Source organism: Schistocerca gregaria, chromosome 3 (genome assembly GCF_023897955.1).
Source record: "Schistocerca gregaria isolate iqSchGreg1 chromosome 3, iqSchGreg1.2, whole genome shotgun sequence".
Lineage (NCBI taxonomy): Eukaryota > Metazoa > Arthropoda > Insecta > Orthoptera > Acrididae > Schistocerca > Schistocerca gregaria.
The window spans coordinates 615,481,343-615,500,784 of NC_064922.1; the positions used below are offsets into that span (position 1 = coordinate 615,481,343).

The following is a 19,442-nucleotide window of genomic DNA, read 5'->3' on the forward strand; positions in this document are numbered from 1 at the left end:
CCAGTAATTTAGTTGTTTCAATAGTTTACAATGATGTGGCCCAGTACCAAAAATTATGTTATCCAAAATCACTGCTTTAGTATTCCATACAGAGGGTATATTGTCCCTTAAACATTGCATGGCATATGTATAAAATGACAGCCACATTGTGTTGTTGCTAAAACAGCAACGGAAATCACATTCTAAGCAATGCTCATACATAAGTGGTGCAAATACTGTCACAAACAAAGCAATAGAGGAAATGAAATAATGAGCATATTACTGAAACAGAGTAATTGTTAGGAGTCCATCTGTTTATAATATGAAAAGATATGCTCTGATTTGTGACAGACTTGAAAAGGAAGCTTTTAGTGAGTTAACTGACTGAAAGTGAAAATCATAAGCTTCCTTTAGTTTTAAAAAGTTTAGTGTTTTTGTTTCTTAATTTCTAATCTCTAAGTTGACTGTTGTGCTGCTGTTTTGTATGGTATAATGTGCAAACCTGTAACATAAATAAGTGTCTGATATTCTACATTTTAAACATGGCGTATGATTTTTATTTCTGCAAATAATTTTTAGTGTCACAAAACCAACTATCTAAATATGCAGCAGTGATGACCTGTAGTTAACTGTGTAACTTCTTCCTTGCATTAAGATAATTAATGCCTTAAAGATTCTTATATCTTATCAACTATGTGTTTACCACTGTGTAGCCAATTAAATAGTGAAACTTCAGGCAGCAGAAACCAAAACAAAATTAACTTCCATTTTGAAATTTACTGGCATATTAGAATGTTAAGCCAGACTAGGGCTCTAACCTGGGACATTTGTTTTTCATGGACCAGTGTTCTACCAAGTGAACCATCCAAGCATGAGTGACAATCTCCCAGACAATGGCAAAGCCAAATATCTGCAATATCCTTTTTTCTAAGAGTGCTACTGCTGTAAGGTATGCATGAGAATTTCTTTGAAATTTGGGAGCTAAGAGATCAGGTTCTGGTGGAATTAAAGGTGCTATTTGACTTAAAGTGACTAAATAAGAGCACATGCCTGGGTCATATGCCAATTCTGAACATCATGCAAAAGAAAATCATGAGAGAAGCATAGCTCAGTCAGTAGCGCATTTGCCCACAAAAGGGAAACGTCCCAAGTTTGAGTCCTGTTCCAGCCAAAAGTTTTAATCTGTCAAAAAGTTTTAGATAAGTGAAAACTCTAGTGCTGAGTGAAAATTCATTCCGCAAACTGCCTGCCTTGTTACAAATAGGTACTGTCTGATGATAGGAACAAATCACATTAATATTCTGTAGTGATCCTCTAAAAGTTGTTTGTGTATGGCTTGGAGAAAAGGGAGGAGAGTTACGGAAAGTTGGTTTCCTGCAAGAGGAGACAAGGCTACAAGCCGCACCCATCCCTGATTCCTTTAGATGTAGGTATACAATGAAGTAATATAAACCCAATACATTATGAATGAAACACACACAACACCGGTGTAATATTCTACAATATTTAGTATTTGTTACACGAACCAGTTTCCGGCTGTTATGCCATCAATAATGTACAAAATATTTTACCAAGAACCAATGGAACAGTCAGTCAATGCAAACTCAATACAGTTTGGGCGCAAATAGTCATACAATAATCCTAGTGTTTCACTGTTCATGACTTCTAATGTATGAGGGTTGTATGAAAAGTTCTCAGAATGTAATAGAAAAAAGGTACTTACATCACTGAAATTTTTTTCAATGTATTCTCCTTGTATATTAATGCTCTTGGTCCAATGGTGCTCCAGTGCCTTGATCTCATCTCGAAAATGAGTTTCCTCCGGGCCTGCAAAATAGTTCTCAACTCCAGCTGTCAATCCTTCATTTAAAGTGAATCTTCATCCATCTCAAGAAAAATTTTCAGTTTTGGGAAGAGATGGAAGTCTGACACAGCCATACAGCTGAATAAGGTGGATGTGGCAGCAATTCATACCTTAGTTGTGCCATGATGACAGCACGTGTGTGGGTGCACGTTGTCTTGATGGAAGATGACTTCTTCCTTGCTAAACCTGGGCTTTTTTCACGCATTTTTTGTTGCAATCTGTCCAACAGTTTAGCATAGTATTCTCCAAAATTGTTTGCCCAGTGAGGAGATAATGTACAAACAGAATCCCCTTCGCATCCCAGAACACTGATGCCATGACCTTTCCTGCCAAAGGAATTGTCTTTGCTTTCTTTGGTGGCAGAGAAGCAGCATGTTTCCACAGCTCTGACTATTGTTTTGTCTCTGGGGTATAGTAGTGCAACCAAGTTTCATCTGTGGTCACAAATTGGTGCAAAAAATCTTGTCCGTTTCTTCTGAAACGGGCCAAACATTGTTCTGATATGTCCATTCTCATGCGTTTTTGATCCATTGTCAAGACTCACGGCGCCGACCATGCAGATAATTTTTTTTCATTTCTAATTCTTCAGTTAAAATGTGAAATGCACTTTCTGATTATATCTGGCAAGCATGAGCAATTTCAAGCACTTTCAGTCGGCGATCCTCCATGTCCATTTTGTGTACTTTTGTAATGATTTCTGAAGTAGTGGCACATCTTCGTCGACCACTGTGTGAATAATCATCCAAGTTCTCTCGACCAAATTTAAAGTCATTTGTCCACTTGGCAACAGTTGAATATGAAGGAACAGAGCCTCCAGTGTATTCTGGAAATCGGTATCAATGTTCTTTGCTTTCATACTTTTCGTTATGAAGAACTTAATCATTGCTCGAATCTCTCTTTCTCCCCCCCCCCCCCCCCCCTCCCCTCCCCCATCTTCGCAAATCACTACATGGGAACAACAGCAAAGCCATGTCACCACCACAGCTCTCTTCCAAGAGCACTGATGTGGCACGTGTTTACAGGCAACAGTCCAATGAATATCACGTGAACAACTCACGCTAGTTCCAATAACTTTTCAAACCACACTTGTACCTCCATGTAGTTGCTTTTTAAATGGTCATTTTTCGTATCAGAATCTTTACTGTATCACTGAATGGTTTCTTCATTCACTGCCATTTCCAGACTAGCTGTCATTGTTTCACCCAAGCTGTACAGCATTATTGCCAACGTTAAATTTGTAAAGAATATGTGTATTTTTAAGACATTCATTCTTCCTGTGTACTGCCACATAACACACAATCACACGTATAAGTATACATCCCGCTTGAAATGACTGAACAAGAGTATATGGCTGGTTCATATGCCAGTCCTGAACATCTTACAGAAGAAAATCATAAAAGAACCATTTGAAGGTAAAGTGATACAAAATACCAAAGTATAGTAACATGCATTCAATAAATTTCCAATAGTAGCAACAATACCATTTTCTCTCTCTCTCTCTCTCTCACACACACACACACACACACACACACACACACACACACACACACACACACACACACACACACACACAGGCAGAAAGGGAGGGGGGGGGGGGGAGGGAGAGAGAGAGAGAGAGAGAGAGAGAGAGAGAGAGAGAGAGAGAGAGAGAGAGCAAACTTCTGGATCTCCAGGCATAACATTTTCTCACCATTCTACAACTCTGCTTTATTTTTGACCCAGAAATCTGGTTTTATTCTAGTATTCCCCATAATCAGAAGTTTGCGCTTTCTGTTAAGTTGGACAGCTGTTCAGTTTTGTTTATGGCAGAATAATCACAATCTTAATACTTTGCATTTAGTTCTGGCACAAAATATAGCATTGGGCTGTCAGTAATTACTGATACCACATTAGTATCAGTGTCCTTGATATCTAATGCTCCCTTCCATCTTAAAAGTATGTATTTATCCACCATTGGTCATCTCTCTTAAACATAATAACCACAATATATGCTGCAGCATTCTGCAGCTTCTCGTTTTGTTATGTTATCCTGTGTGTTCGTATGTTATATGTTAGGTTCTGTACTAATTTATTAGGCCATTGTTTCCCTAATATTGGTGTGCATTTATCCAAGTTACTGATGGTTTGATAAAAAAAATTGACTTCGTTTTTTAATATTATCGATTACAGATGTGAGGTAATAATTAATAACATTCAGCTGTAATTTTGGCCCTATACAAACACATTTTGAGAGACAATGCTCTCACCATCAGGCTCTAAAACTTAGCTCATGAGGTTAAAACACTAGGGTTTTATCATTTAACCCCGTGAGTTGGATTTTACAACCTGATAATGAGCACTCTCTCTTGAAGCATGACTTGGTGTTCTTACAATCTGTCACTGGATCATTAACCATTTTTCCCTGAAAGTTCTGCAAATAAAGAAAATCGGTACATGCCAAATGTTTGGCTTGCTTACACAAAGAATTAAAATGGAATGTAGGAGGGATTGAAAGGGAATTTTCAATGTCTTTAATTTACAACTTTCCATGTCAATGTATAGTAACCTCTTTGTTACAACAATGTAGGAAGCAAAGTCTGATTATTTCCATTTGCTACAGTCGTAGGCAACAACATTACCATTCTCAGCGGCGAGACAGCCGGGAACTGCATCAGCGACCTGCATCAAATTTCTATGAGTATGAAAGTGTACAAGCTGTGATGCGTGCAAATCAACAGTTGCGTGGAGCAGGTGCTCCTCTTGTGGATGCGAATTCTAATTCTCTCCCACGAGGACGTCGGGAAGGAGAGAGACAAGATGGCAGAGTTATGGTAAATGGTATGTATTAATTACTTTGTTTTCTTTCCTAGTAAAAAATTAGTAGTTGATTGTATCAATTTTGTTTCATGGAAGCTTTCCACGTCCTTTGAGAACAGCTAAATTAATTTGCACTGTGTCAAGTTTTTGTGAAATTGTCTATTTGCAGCCACACACACTAAGTCCTGTGTGTTTTCAGTTTGTTAGTAGAAAATATAATTCCATAAATTTTTGTATATGTTAAGAATAATGATCAAAACATTTGCATAACAGCAGTGTTTGGGCACTTCTTGGGGGTGAGGGGAGTTTTTCATTGTCAAAAATTTAGGTTTGTTTATTTTCATAACTGTACAGTTGTAATTCATCATCATTTATACAGTTTTTCCAGAAACTGAGTGATCTTATTAAGAAATTTTATAAATAGAGTACTACAAATGTTTACATATATAGGAAATGATTAAAATGTCTGCAGTAAGAAAGCATTTAATGTTTGTATTATTATTACAGTAAAATTAATTTACACATAATGGTTCCATTGAGATTTTGCTGGCATATTGAGAGTGACATGTTTCACATTGTACGCAGCTTGTTGCATGTATGAGATGTCTATAACATAATCTCGGTACAGGACTTAGCACGTTGCAGATTAAACCATTACTGTTTCGTTCTGATATCAGTGCTATGATTGATAATTACTTAGCACATTGTATTCAATAGGAGAAGTGTGCAGCATTTTAAATGGAATTTCTTGCAGTTAGTTTCAATACTGATACTAGCAATTAAATATCTGAACAACATTCACAAATATAAGATGCATTTTGATCATAGGTACATTTAAAAGTTAATAATGGAAGATAAAATATTTACACGAATATGTGCACTTAAGATATTCTGTACAAACAAAGAAAAAAAATCTGAAATAATAAATTTTGTTAAACATGATCTTTTCTTGCTCAAATACTGTGAACTTACTTATTGGAACAATGAATCACAGAATATTAATTCTTAGATAATACTTCCAATATTTACATATTGGATGAGTAGCCATCTAGTTTTACATTATACTCTAGAAGGTTCCTGCAGACAGAATTTCTAATGTTAGCCAAAAAACCACATAAATGACTGAATTGAATTTGAAGTGAATAAACAAACTGAAATGAAATATCTATATTCAGAGATTTAGTCTCTACTTGTATGATATTTAGTATCTGAAACAAGACCACAAATAACATTAAATATGTGTAAAAGTAAGAAGCAGGTACGCACAGTAAAAATATGATTTATTGAGTATTCATATCTGGTACTGCGGATGTCCGTATATGCAACTGTGCTTTTTGCAGACAGGAGTATCACCCATTCCCGTATTGCAAAAAAAAAAACAACCTCTCTCTCTCTCTCTCTCTCTCTCTCTCTCTCTCTATCTATCTATCTCTCTCTCTCTATCTCTCTCTCTATCTATCTCTCTCTCTCTCTAACTATCTCTCTCTAACTATCTCTCTCTAACTATCTCTCTCTCTCTCTCTCTCTCTCTCTCTCTCTCTTTTTCTTTCTTTCACATATGAAAGCGGCTCCTGCAGATTGACTTGTGACCACTTTACACAACCAAACCCAGTAATACCGGCTGTGTAGCTATTTCCCAAATCTAGTTAACCAGTTGTTGTTGTTGTTGTTGTTGTCCTCAGTCTTGAGACTGGTTTGATGCAGCTCTCCATGCTACTCTATCCTGTGCAAGCTTCATCATCTCCCAGTACTTACTGCATCCTACATCCTTCTGAATCTGCTTAGTGTATTCATCTCTTGGTCTCCCTCTACGATTTTTACCCTCCACACTGCCCTCCAATGCTAAATTTGTGATCCCTTGATGCCTCAAAACATGTCCTACCAACCGATTCCTTCTTCTAGTCAAGTCGTGCCACAAAATTCTCTTCTCCCCAATCCTATTCAATACCTCCTCATTAGTTACGTGATCTATCCACCTTATCTTCAGCATTCTTCTGTAGCACCACATTTCGAAAGCTTCTATTCTCTTCTTGTCCAAACTAGTTATTGTTCATGTTTCACTTCCATACATGGCTACACTCCAAACAAATACTTTCATAAACGACTTCCTGATACATAAATCTATATTCGATGTAAACAAATTTCTCTTCTTCAGAAACGCTTTCCTTGCCATTGCCAGTCTACATTTTATATCCTCTCTACTTCGACCATCATCAGTTATTTTACTCCCTAAATAGCAAAACTCCTTTACTACTTTAAGTGTCCCATTTCCCAATCTAATTCCCTCAGCATCACCCGATTTAATTTGACTACATTCCATTATCCTCATTTTGCTTTTGTTGATGTTCATCTTATATCCTCCTTTCAGGACACTGTCCATTCCATTCAACTGCTCTTCCAAGTCCTTTGCTGTCTCTGGCAGAATTATAATGTCATCGGCGAACCTCGAAGTTTTTATTTCTTCTCCATGGACTTTGATACCTACTCCGAAATTTTCTTTTGTTTCCTTTACTGCTTGCTCAATATACAGATTGAATAACATTGGGGAGAGGCTGCAACCCTGTCTCATTCCTTTCCCAACCACTGCTTCCCTTTCATGCCCCTGACTCTATGACTGCCATCTGGTTTCTGTACAAATTGTAAATAGCCTTTCGCTCCCTGTATTTTACCCCTGCCACCTTCAGAATTTGAAAGAGAGTATTCCAGTCAACATTGTCAAAAGCTTTCTCTAAGTCTTCAAATGCTAGAAACGTAGGTTTGCCTTTTCTTAATCTTTCTGCTAAGATAAGTCATAATGTCAGTATTGCCTCACGTTTTCCAACATTTCTATGGAATCCAAACGGATCCTCCCCGAGGTCCACATCTACCAGTTTTTCCATTCGTCTGTAAAGAATTCACGTTAGTATTTTGCAGCTGTGACTTATTAAACTGATAGTTAGGTAATTTTCACATCTGTCAGCACCTGCTTTCTTTGGGATTGGAATTATAATATTCTTCTTGAAGTCTGAGGGTATTTCGCCTGTCTCGTACATCTTGCTCACCAGCTGGTAGAGTTTTGTCATGACTGGCTCTCCCAAGGCCGTCAGTAGTTCTAATGGAATGTTGTCTACTCCGGGGGCCTTGTTTCGACTCAGGTCTTTCAGTGCTCTGTCAAACTCTTCACGCAGTAGCTGTATGAAAGAAAAGACTTCTGCAACATGTTGGTGGAGGAACTAGACTTCATTCGAGTGTTAAAGTGAGGTGCAGGCAGACAAAAGGTGAAACCTTATAGATCAGTGTAGAAACAATGGTCATCTTATCAAACTAATGTTCTAATTGTAATTTTTTTGGAGCATCTGCCCAGTAACATAACTAGCACTTTTCAACTTACTGTTGCTATGTTTATGCTTTTCTCAAATATAAATCTGCTCTCCTTTATTACCGGTGAGTCATTTGTTCCTGTTTATTGACGTTGTTTAATGTGTTTTTCTTTACTCCCTTCTCAAGAAAGCTTTATTGCCATTGATGTGGCACTATAACAGTTATTAACCATCAGATTTTTGTCTGTTATCAAGACTGGGATACTTGTTTCACAAATATTTTGTAAAGTAGACTGAAAACACACTAAAAGTTCATCCATAATCTTATCCTCTTAACTTAACCCCTTGGTGGGCGTGTCGTTTTATTTCACAAGAGTGCGCCATGGCATTTACACCGCAATTTCATCTGCACATTGTTATCGTTTTTAGGCAAACCAAAAGGCATAAAACTGAAATAAAACATTTCATTGCATTAATTATTTATTTTGGATAAAAGTAAAAGAAGAAATCAGGCAGCTATATTAAAATAGATTACATAAATAGACATCTTTCGTCAGAAAAAATTTCCGGCTGCTGGTCATAAGCATCACAAGAGAAACAAGTAATGTTCTGATGAGAATGCATCTTGCAGTTATTGTTTCCACAATTGTTGCACGATGTCTTCATTCTGACATTTTTGTGTCGTCCATATATGTTACATATTCCAGGTTTATGTTAGTCATGAACTGGGACTCCTTTCCTGAATTTTTCGAGAAACATTTGTACATCTTTTGGAAGGTTCGTTAATTTTGCTGTTTGTCCTAGATGAGTTTTCATAAGTCTATGATAGGTTTTTTAGAAAAAGCCGTCATCTGTCTTTATTGTCGGGGTTATTGTGACTAAAGGTAACATTCAAATTTATTCCTGCGATATGAAGATGTTGATAGAATAATGCCAGTGGACATCTCCTGATTATTCTGGCTGTTGTATATGATGCACCATCTGATCCACAATATCCATTCCTCCCTTGGTTCTGTAATAATCCAAATTTACTGCTGATTCCCCACTTTCAACCTCAATTTTAATTGTATCATGCATTGTTGAGAGGAGGATCACACCTTTTGGTTTTTTTCAGTGACAGTTGAAGATAAACAGAAATTGTACCGAAAGCAATTGAGTGTTGATTTGCTTTCCCTTGTGTCTCTAGCCTGAAACTCGGGTGGAATTTCCTCCTTGTAATTTTTTTCCCCCTAAGTGCCAATGGTGGTCAACTTTTTATCCAGTAGATTCTGAGCTAGACTATAACTGGAGTAATAGTTATCAGTCGTAATATTACTGTTCATGCTAAACTGTTTGCCACAATATGCTTCGAAATTGAGGGTATAAAATGTTTTTGCATCACTAAGGGGGTATATTTTGTTTTTGCATCACTAAGGGGGTATATTTTGATACCATACTTCGCTGGCTCATTTGGAATGTACTGTACAAACCCACAGCAGCCTCTAAAAGCCTGCAGCATAAGTTGTCAAAAATTCACTGACATTATAGTCAGCAAGACAGTTATTTACAAATTCTTGGTGAAACATACGAAGAGGTGCCAGTTTATCTGTAGACCTTTGTTCAATTCTTGTTTCTATGTTCTCAAACCTAATTGCTATAAGAAGAAAACAGAAACATCTATAACTGAAAAACAATCGTAAGATACTCATAGTAGTACTATCAGATGCCCATAGTTCACAGCATGATGTCCTTTATTTATGCCAATCAAAAAGAAAGGAATTTCTTCTGCTGAAGTACCCTCGCAATCTCAAGCTCTAGAGTAGTTGGTATCACTATGCCTTTTCCCAGTCCTGTTGGTATGAGCTACAAAGTCTTCTAACATGTTTTTAGTTATAAAAAGATAAAATGCACCTAAAGGTGTAAGTGTGTTTCTGGCAGTCCCTTTTGGGCCCAGTAAAGTTCTGATAATGTTTTTAGTACTTGTTTTCCCTGCAGTTAGGGGCTGAATAATCCATAGTTTCGTCTTTTCCAATATAAAATGTATGGTTACCTTCCATAACATCATGTGCAGCTGTTTTCTGACTGTCATCTTCTTCTTGTGACTGTTCAGATTCACTACTGTATTTGTAAGCTTCAATAATTTCCTCTTCCATATCAAAATTGTCTTCAGATTTGTCACAAGTCAATTCATCTTTAGAAATTTCTGCTATAATTTGTAGAATCTCTTCAGGATCCCTTACAATATCACTTTCCCTGTAAATAAATATAATGTATCCGTAAAACAACAAATTAACACTCTAAACAAGAATAAATGATGAAAATATGTGTAACAAATCATAAGCATATAATGTTGAACAAATACTTACATGACTAGGCGCTTGGCAGCAATCACACCGCAGAACGGAACTTAAGTTAACAATGCTGTTGTAACAGAACAATGGCCAGGTCTGGTTTCAAATGAGGTTACACACACTCTATATATGATGAAGATTGCATACTAGATTCCATGGAAACCGACAATTAGCACCAGCCAATGAACACTCAGAATACTAAAATTTGCGGTGCGTATGCCGCAGTGTGCCCACCAAAGGGTTAAAAGAAAGTAGGGATCATCCAACACAGGACATAACTACATAACAGTTCCTCAGCACTGTACATAGCTCATTTGTCTTTCTCTGGTGTAAAATAAACTTTTCGTGACTGCTTGTTATTCACTATGGCACATCTAAATTTGAGGGTTCTTAGTTGCCAAAGTTAGGCACAACTGGTGATTTCATACAACATAAGAGCACACTTTCCCATCAAAACAAAGCTTTATATAAACGCTCCATGGCTTGCGTTTACACTACCATATAGTTAAAAAAAAAAAAAAAAAACAGAAAGAAACTTCCACATGGGAAAAATATACTAAAAACAAAGATTCCAAGACTTACCAAGCGGGAAAGCGCCGGCAGACAGGCACATGAACAAAACACACAAACACACACACAGAATTACGAGCTTTCGCAACTGGCAGTTGCTTCGTCAGGAAAGAGGGAAGGAGAGGGAAAAATGAAAGGATGTGGGTTTTAAGGGAGAGGGTAAGGAGTCATTCCAATCCCGGGAGCGGAAAGACTTCCCTTAGGGGAAAAAAATAGTTAGGTGTGTTTAAGTAGCATACCAGAATTGACAACAATATTCTGAGTGAATACAGTTTATTTAAAGTACTGCTTTGCATAGAAAATATCCTATTGTCACTGAGTTACTGAAAATTTTATGGTCGGGTTTATAAGCTACACATGGTAACGATGCAAAATACAACACACACATTTCACCACGTTCTTCACAAATAAAAGTGTAGATCAAGATGTAGGAATCTGAAAGAACTGATTGCATTTGTTGATAACATATCTTAAGAATGTGGCCTAAGGGCAATTTCTAGATGAAATACTGGCTGTTGGTAAAAGTTTGTTACATCTATACGACCAGTAAAAATTATTGTCCTGTTACGATATGCATACGAAAACGATGATAATTATAGGATCCACTACAACACTACAAAGTGAGTGCTTGGGTTGGTCATAATTGCTGTTTCTTGTTTTCTATTGTTGGTGCAGCTATCACACACACACACACACACACACACACACACACACACACACACACACACACACACACCATCTATTCCTAGTGTACAAATATCAAAAGTAATTATTCATTATTACTTTGGAGGTAGCTTGAATCACAATGGAAATTGTATAAATATGTTTAAAACAAATTTTGCTACAGTCTAAACCCTTGTGTAATGACGGGAGAAAGTCCATGATGTGAAAACATAATTTGTTCATAATTAAACCATTAAACAAACTGTACATTTGAAATCAAAAGTGCAATTCAAGTGTGTCTTGTAAAAGGAACTGTAGTAGTAGTAGTAGTAGTAGTAGTAGTAGTAGTAGTAGTATGGATTACTGTATTTGAAACTATGCCTGTGGTATTTCTCTGTTAACCATAACAGAGTAGTTGTTGTTGTTGTTGTTGGTGGTGGTGGTGGTGGTGGTGGTGGTGGTATTGTCCATCTGCAGCACTGTTAGCATAGTGAGAATATGACAGTGATGCTTTCCTCTATCCTCTGCTGTCTGTCACAAATTATTTTAACCAACATATATCGTTTAAAAGTCAGTGTCCTTTGTACAGTTCCAGTCCTTTTGACCAGGCCAAAAATTCTTCTGTAAAATGTTGATGATGTGAAAACTTAGGAGTATCATCCTTTGTACACAGTAGCCTGTGCTAACACTGACGATTCTGATGTGAAAGAAATTATTAACTCAAGATAAACAGCAATTGTAATGTGATAACTGTATAACTAAATGTTTTCTTGCTGGAAGTAGGTGATGATAAAAAAGTTCTCTACCATTTTCAGGACCAGCAGTTGGCAGCAACTATCACCGCATGTATCAGCCAGCACCAGCTAAGAGCATCAATGTCCACAGAGTTGCAACAGGAGCAATACACTGGGGAACACAGCATAGTCATGATGGCATGAGAAATTCTGGGTCAGGAGCTCCTGCAGCACGAGTGCAAGGGCCTTTTGTTACACAGGTTACCATTGGCCAGCAACAGCAACCGCCAGGATATGAAGTGTGATTAAAGAATTGTTGTGATGCATTTCTGGCAAATAAGTACTGTTTAGGCAAGAACTGTGTGTGTCAAACTTACTGAAGATAATGATCTGACTAATATTACATTTGTAATGTAAGTGGTAGTTTTAGCAGTTTAAAACAATTGCCATTTTTGAAAGTAATAGTTATGGTGTGAGAGACAACTGTTACAGTTGTCGGTAATATTGGTGACAATGAGCAAGACAGATCATGACCTGTCATTTTCTTGAGGTATGTTTGATTGGCTTATGCAAATCAAAACTCTGCATTTAATGGAGGCAATTTTTTGAGCCACATTTTCCAGTGGATACGATGGCATCTACCACAAGATTGTCTTGTATGTCATGGCATAGGTATTGTGTGGAAACTGGAAACATGGCTGACCGAATAGTACAAAACTTCAAGTAACTTGAATTTTTATATTTTTTCATGCATCTCATTACAGAACAAATTGTGATAGTATGTAGCACATCATATAGAAATTTTCTCATTGGTTTCCAAACTGTTTCACTTTCCATAATAGCTATTGGATTCTGTTTCTAGTTATTGTGAGCCTACAGGTACTCCTTTTTTATGATAGTTTATGCTTCATAAAGGTTACCAAACAGAGCTGTGGTTTGGGACACATTTAATGCCCTCTTCAAGTTTTATAACTGATTATACTTGACACAGGTGACCAAATCACTTACAGGTTTCATAGTGGTGAGTGCAATCAAGGAGAGACAAAGTTCTTAAAAATTAAGAAAGTGTTCACTGTGCAGGATGATGCAAAGAATCACATACTTCCATATAATTTAAGACCATTGATAGACCAGAAGTATCTTATTCACATTGGATAGATAGTATTGAAGGGAGAGTGCTCACACATAATTTGTGCTGCATTTAGAGGTAAATCTACATTGTGTATTAGATGAAAAATTCTAATTCTGAACTGTGATAATGTTAAATTTATAAATCACTGTAAATATGTGTAAAATTTGTGACTTATAATTTTAATATAACCTTAAGTAGGTACCAACACTTTGTATTTGTTAAGTCTGAATGATGCTATACTTCGTGGAAAGATAATACAGAGATCAGTGTGCATACTCTTCTGAAAATATTTTACTATTGACATTTTCTTCTTTCTCATTCACATTGAAGTTTTGCTACTTCAATAAGCACATGCTCAGCATTTTTAGTGGGAAATGTAAATTATGTAAGCTCTTGAACTGTCTGTCTATATTAGTACAGTCTTGATGGGCCTTCCCAAAAGTTGTATATACTATACTACATATGTTATGTAATGTACATAATGTTTTTGCATTGTACATTTAATGTTGCTGTGTTTATGTACATATTTTTAAACATGTATGATACTGAAGACTTTTTAAGCAAGAGGCGAATCTCTTGCACTGAATAAATCAGATTGATTATAATGTGGACTTTAATTCATTTACCTATCACATATATAGGTCCAAGATCACATTAAGCTTCCAAATATTCCTAATTTAAAGATGAATGTTTTGAACAAATAAATGGTGTCATGTGGTTCCCAGTACCCAGTTTGGTTACAAAACATATTGCCACAAAATTGTCATACCATGATCCTAGATGAATATCCAGATAACAATGGAAAGGGGAGGAGGGACAATAGTAGCAGTTTATAATTTTCTGATGTTGTAGTAAGACAAGAGGAAGGAACCTTGGATACTGATGTTATTACAAGCCAGTGCAGATAGGCCTTAATTTGCCACCAGCCATTTGAAAACCCAGGTATAACCTGATTCTTAGTTTCCAGGGCAGAAACTATTGCAGATGACATGCTTCAGGATGAATTGAGAGAACTAGAACTACTATGTGGTTATAATTAATGTGCAGCTAGTCACAGAATCCAGTGCATGCTGTAATTATTGTATGGCAGGAAAATTTGGTGGATATGCTAATGTGTTAAAGAAGAACCCATTCACGGTGGAAGAAAATTAGTTCCAATTTTGGCCACCAGGTGCAAATATGGCACTATGCAACATTTTGTCAATGTCTCTGGGCTCATATTGAACAAATTGTATAAGTGTTGGTTAACAATAAAGTCCACATTATGCCTTTCTCGTCAGTTTGACCTTTCCAGCGTACATCCCATTCCTAATGCATCATTACATTTGGAAACTTTTCTGTCTTGCCGTCACAGTGGCACCTCTGAACCTGATGGTATTTTTTTTTTTTTTTTAAGTGTAAATCCATTCTTCATTAACATATGTACCAAGTTTCCCTGCCATATTATAATTACAGCCCACATGGACCTCTGTGAGTAGCTGCAGTTTAATTATTACACCAGAAAATATGCATTATATTCACATTGCATTATAAGCTACATCAATACGGTTACTCTGAAGTTCACAATTAAATGCCTGGCAGAGGGTTCATCAAACCACCTTCAAGCTGTTTCTTACTGTTCCATTTTCAAACAGCGTGTGGGAAAAAGCAAACACACAAATCTTTTGTGCAAGCTCTGATTTCACTTATTTTACACACATGTTCAGAAGGAAAAACAAAACATCTTGAATGACTAAAGATAGAACATTCATATTCACAGGGCATGTACATTAGTATGTTCTGCTGAAATGATTAGCATTTGTCACCTCGGTTCAGCTTGTGTTCTGTTGCTTAGCAGACACAATGCCTGCCAAGGGCCCTGATAGCTTGTTCCACGTGTGATGGCATCGATGCATATAAGGTGCAAATGGTATCCTGTGATATAGCCATTCATGCTGCATTCACCTGCTTCCAAAGTTCCATCTGTGGTGGTTGTCATTGGGTTACAGGGCTGCACCTGTCGTTTAACCATATCCCACACATTTTAGTCTGGAGACAAGTCTGGTACTCTGGCAGGCCAGGGCAAAAAGCTGACATCCTGTGACACCAAGAAGGTGCGTGTTCATGCAGTAACATGTGATCGAGCATTGACTTGCTGAAAAGTGTGTCTGGGGTGTTGTGCACAAAGGGTATGGCTAAAGCCCACAAGACATTGTTCACACGGTCACAGGTCCCTGGAAACACACCAACTATAATTTGTGGTTGTAATATCAATAGCGCTCCCACACCATAAGGCCATGAGTTGGCACTGTATGTCTTGTGCGAATGCCAGTCATTGTGATGCCGCTCCCAACCGAAATGCGGCAATCATTTTCAAGCAAACAGAACATGTATTCATCTGCAAACACTATCTTATGTCATTCCTGTCCCCAGTGACATCATTCTGTACACCACTGCCGTCTAGCATGTATCTGCACATTTGTCAAAGGTCAGTGAAGAATTGAATGATGTGATGGGGTCAGGGAGTCTATAAAAGGAGCCAATTATTAATTTAATCCAGATAAGTATAACCTCTACCCATACTCACAGGAGATATCTACTTTACTTCAATTCTAACTACAAGGTAAATTACTTCTTACAGCAATAAACACTCCAGCACCAACTGCGTTTCATCTAGACTTTCTGAACATGGTTTGGTTTTTTGTAGAAATTGTGGCTGACACATGTGCTTGTAGTTTCCAGAGACCCTCTAACCTAAAAACAAAACTGCTCAGTCTCCTCCACACCGTCTCCGCTACCTGTGTATCCAGTTTCTGTTGTATTGGAGCCCTGAACTGTTAAGTGGAGCCCAGAAACAAACCACCCTATGGCTCAAGTTGAGAAATCTGCAGCCTCTGCTTCAGACCTTCCATTCAGTTCTGTACCAAAGGACCACAGTCAGTTCTATTGACCATGCTACAGATGGTGAGCTCCATCATCACATCGTCATCTCGCAAGCAAGACTGGCAGTCTTTACTACTTCAGCTAGCTCCTTGGAGCCAGAGAGAATCTCTTCCAATCCAAAGTGACACATATTATTAGTTCTGACATAAGCCACCACTTGCAGCTGGCTGCACTCTGTGCTCTTCATGGCATCTGGAAGCACTCTTTCCACATCTGGAATAACTCCTGCTGACATGCACACACAATTCCTCCCCTTCCTTGGCAGCCATAGACCTATGGGGATCCATTATGCACATAATGTTGAAGCTCCCAGCTACTACTAAACCCTTCCTCTGTGAATGGGCAGACCCTGCATGCTTCCTCTGGAACAGTGCAAGTGACTTCTTCTGGCTCAGGGCCTTCGTCAGTTGCAGATATACCCGAAATCAGTTCGACAGATGAGCTGGGATGGCACTCTGATCAGCCCCCTGGAAAGTCTTTTGCTGCCTGCCTCTCCTTAGAGCGAACTCCCACTTGACCATGGGTGAGAGGTCAACTAGAAGTGCAAGCAGTACCTGGGGTGGTCACAGTAGTGGATCGATCAAGGGATACATGGGATATGGTGGACATCCCTGGATCCCTAAGTCCTCCCCAGCACGATGCCCACTGGCACCATCCTCAAGCTGTGTGACCAAAGTCAACACCACCTGGAGCTGTGGGTGGAGGGTCACCAACTAAGCTTGTATCCAAACACAGGATGAAAATGATGAGAGATTTGTACAAATTTATTAATTTCTTCCAGCATGTGGAAAGTTTTTCTTCAAAATTGACCAAAGTACATTACAAATCAATCCAATAAAAATTATCTTCCATCCTGTAATGAAGAGTTGCTTACCTGCTTTTTACGCCAATGATGGTATTGGATAAGTGACCAATAAATAGAAGTCCTAATGCCTATGCCATGAACTGCATGTCAAATTCTTGGCCTCCACACTATTGTAAAGGAAGTTTTGCGGCTATAGCAAGTGAGAGAAAGAAATCATGGTTTTCAATCACTTTACAATTCTCCTTAGTTTGCTAGCAACAACATTTCAGTTGCAGCAAACAATGACGAGAAGTGTTCACCTCCAACATGCAACAGTTTTGTCAGGCTTTCAACATCTGTGGGCCCACACAGTGTTTTTCTCATGGCTTTATACTATATGGTAAAGGTAAAGTTGTCATCAATCTGACTGGAGGTGTAAACTCCACACTGATTTACAACGCAATGTCCATTGAGGATGGTATACACTTTCCTTCCTCTGCCCTTTGAACTTACTTAGCCATCTACTACAATTTAATTCCAGGTAAATTTTTTACATTAACAAACACTGCCAAAGATGAAAGCAGTTATAAGTGACAGAAAAATATCCTTAGAGGTACTGAAACCCCGACCTTTGGCTCTGTAGTTGGGCACTTTTACAATGAGCCACTTTCAAGTCAAATTGGCCTTACATCTTCAGGCCATTTTCTATTAGTACCATAAAACTGTAACTAGCAAACATGTACAAAATCTCTCAGAATGCAGAACTGTCACTATTCCCCCCCCCCCCCCCCCCAAAAAAAAAAATGCTTTGAAGTGTGTGGTAAGTGCAAATAAATGTAAATAGGGACTGTTAAGTTTGTTTACATTTAAACTTTGTGTACAGGAGTGAATTTCACAACATTCTATATTAGGTAAAGTTTCATTCAAGTACGAACATTATATTTTCAAGTTCATTTTTTGCATAAATGTTAATGGATGCTTGATAATACTGCCCTAGGTGTCAATGAGTTCCAGTATTTAGTTAATAACTTACTTGCTCCGCAGATCAAATTCACAATAAAATTTATGATTTTGTATGTGTCAACAGAACAAATATTAAACACTTATACAAAATTAAACAAATAAATAATATTTTTATGGCTGCAAGCTGGCATTTACAGCAACTGATAAGGTCACAAGCTCAGGAAAGGCACTGTGGGCGATGTGCTGCTAGCAAAGGCACTCACATTGGTCATCTGCCACATCCATTTAGTGCTAAATTTCGCCACACTGTTCTAATTGATATTGTCATCATATGTCCCACATTGATTTCTGTGGTTATTTCAAAGCATTGCTGGTCTGTTAGCAATAACAACGCTACGTGGTCACCACTGCTCTTGGTGGTTACATGCAGGCCATCAGCCACTGCATTGTCCGTGGTTAGGGTTTGTGTTGTCTTGGTCTTCAGTCCAAAGGCTGGTTTGATGCAGCTCTTCATGCTACTCTATGCTGCTTAAGTCTACTCATCTCTGCCCCCCCCCCCCCAAAGTTTCCCTCTAGTACTAAATTGGTGACCCCTTGATGCCTCAGGATGCGTCCTACCAACCGGTCCCCCCTCCTAGTCAGGTTACGCCACAAATTTCTTTTCTCTCCAATTCAGTGTCTCCTCATTAGACACACAATCCACTCATTTAATCTTCAGCATTCTTCTGTAGCACTACACTTCAAAAGTTTCTATTCTCTTCTTCTCTAAACTATTTATTGTCCATGTTTCACTATCATACGTGGCTACACTCCAGGCAAATACTTTCAGAAAAGCCTTCCTGAGACTTAGCTATATTCGATGCCAACAAATTTCTCTTCTTCAGAAATGCTTTTCTTGCCATTGCCAGTCTATATTTTATATCCTCTTTCTTGACCATCATCAGTTATTTTGTTGCCCAAATAGCACAACTTATCTACTACTTTAAGTGTCTCATTTCCTAATCTAATTCCCTCAGTATCAACTGATTTGACCACTTTCCATAATCCTTGTTTTGCTTTTATTGATGTTCATTTTATATTCTCCTTTCAAGTCACTGTGTCCATTCCGTTCAACTGCTCCTCCAAGTCCTTTGCTGTCTCTGACAGCATTACAATATTGTAGGCAAACCTCGCAAGTTTTTCTTTCTTCCCCCTGTACATTAATTCCTACTCCAAATTTTTCTTCAGTTTTCTTTACTGCTAGTTCAATTTACAGATTGAATGACATCGGAGACATACTACAACCCTGCCTCACTCCCTTTTCAATCGATGCCTCCCTTTTGTGCCCCCTTGACTCTTATAACTGCAGTCTGATTTCCATACAAGTTATAAATAGCCTTTCACTCCCTGTATTTTACCCCTGCCAC

General features: G+C 38.0%; 1 protein-coding gene across 13 annotated transcripts in view; it reads left to right on the forward strand.

The window, feature by feature from the left end:
- The window catches only part of LOC126354218 (partitioning defective 3 homolog), a 468,105-nt gene extending 454,133 nt beyond the window's left edge, over positions 1-13,972 (forward strand). For all 13 annotated transcript variants that reach the window (XM_050003695.1, XM_050003686.1, XM_050003692.1 and 10 more), the window contains 2 exons: positions 4,443-4,660; positions 12,317-13,972. In XM_050003695.1, the coding sequence (XP_049859652.1) occupies positions 4,443-4,660; positions 12,317-12,540 (442 nt within the window). In that variant the 3' untranslated portion in view covers positions 12,541-13,972. The remainder of the gene's footprint in view (positions 1-4,442; positions 4,661-12,316) is intronic.
- The last annotated feature ends 5,470 nt before the right edge of the window (positions 13,973-19,442 follow it).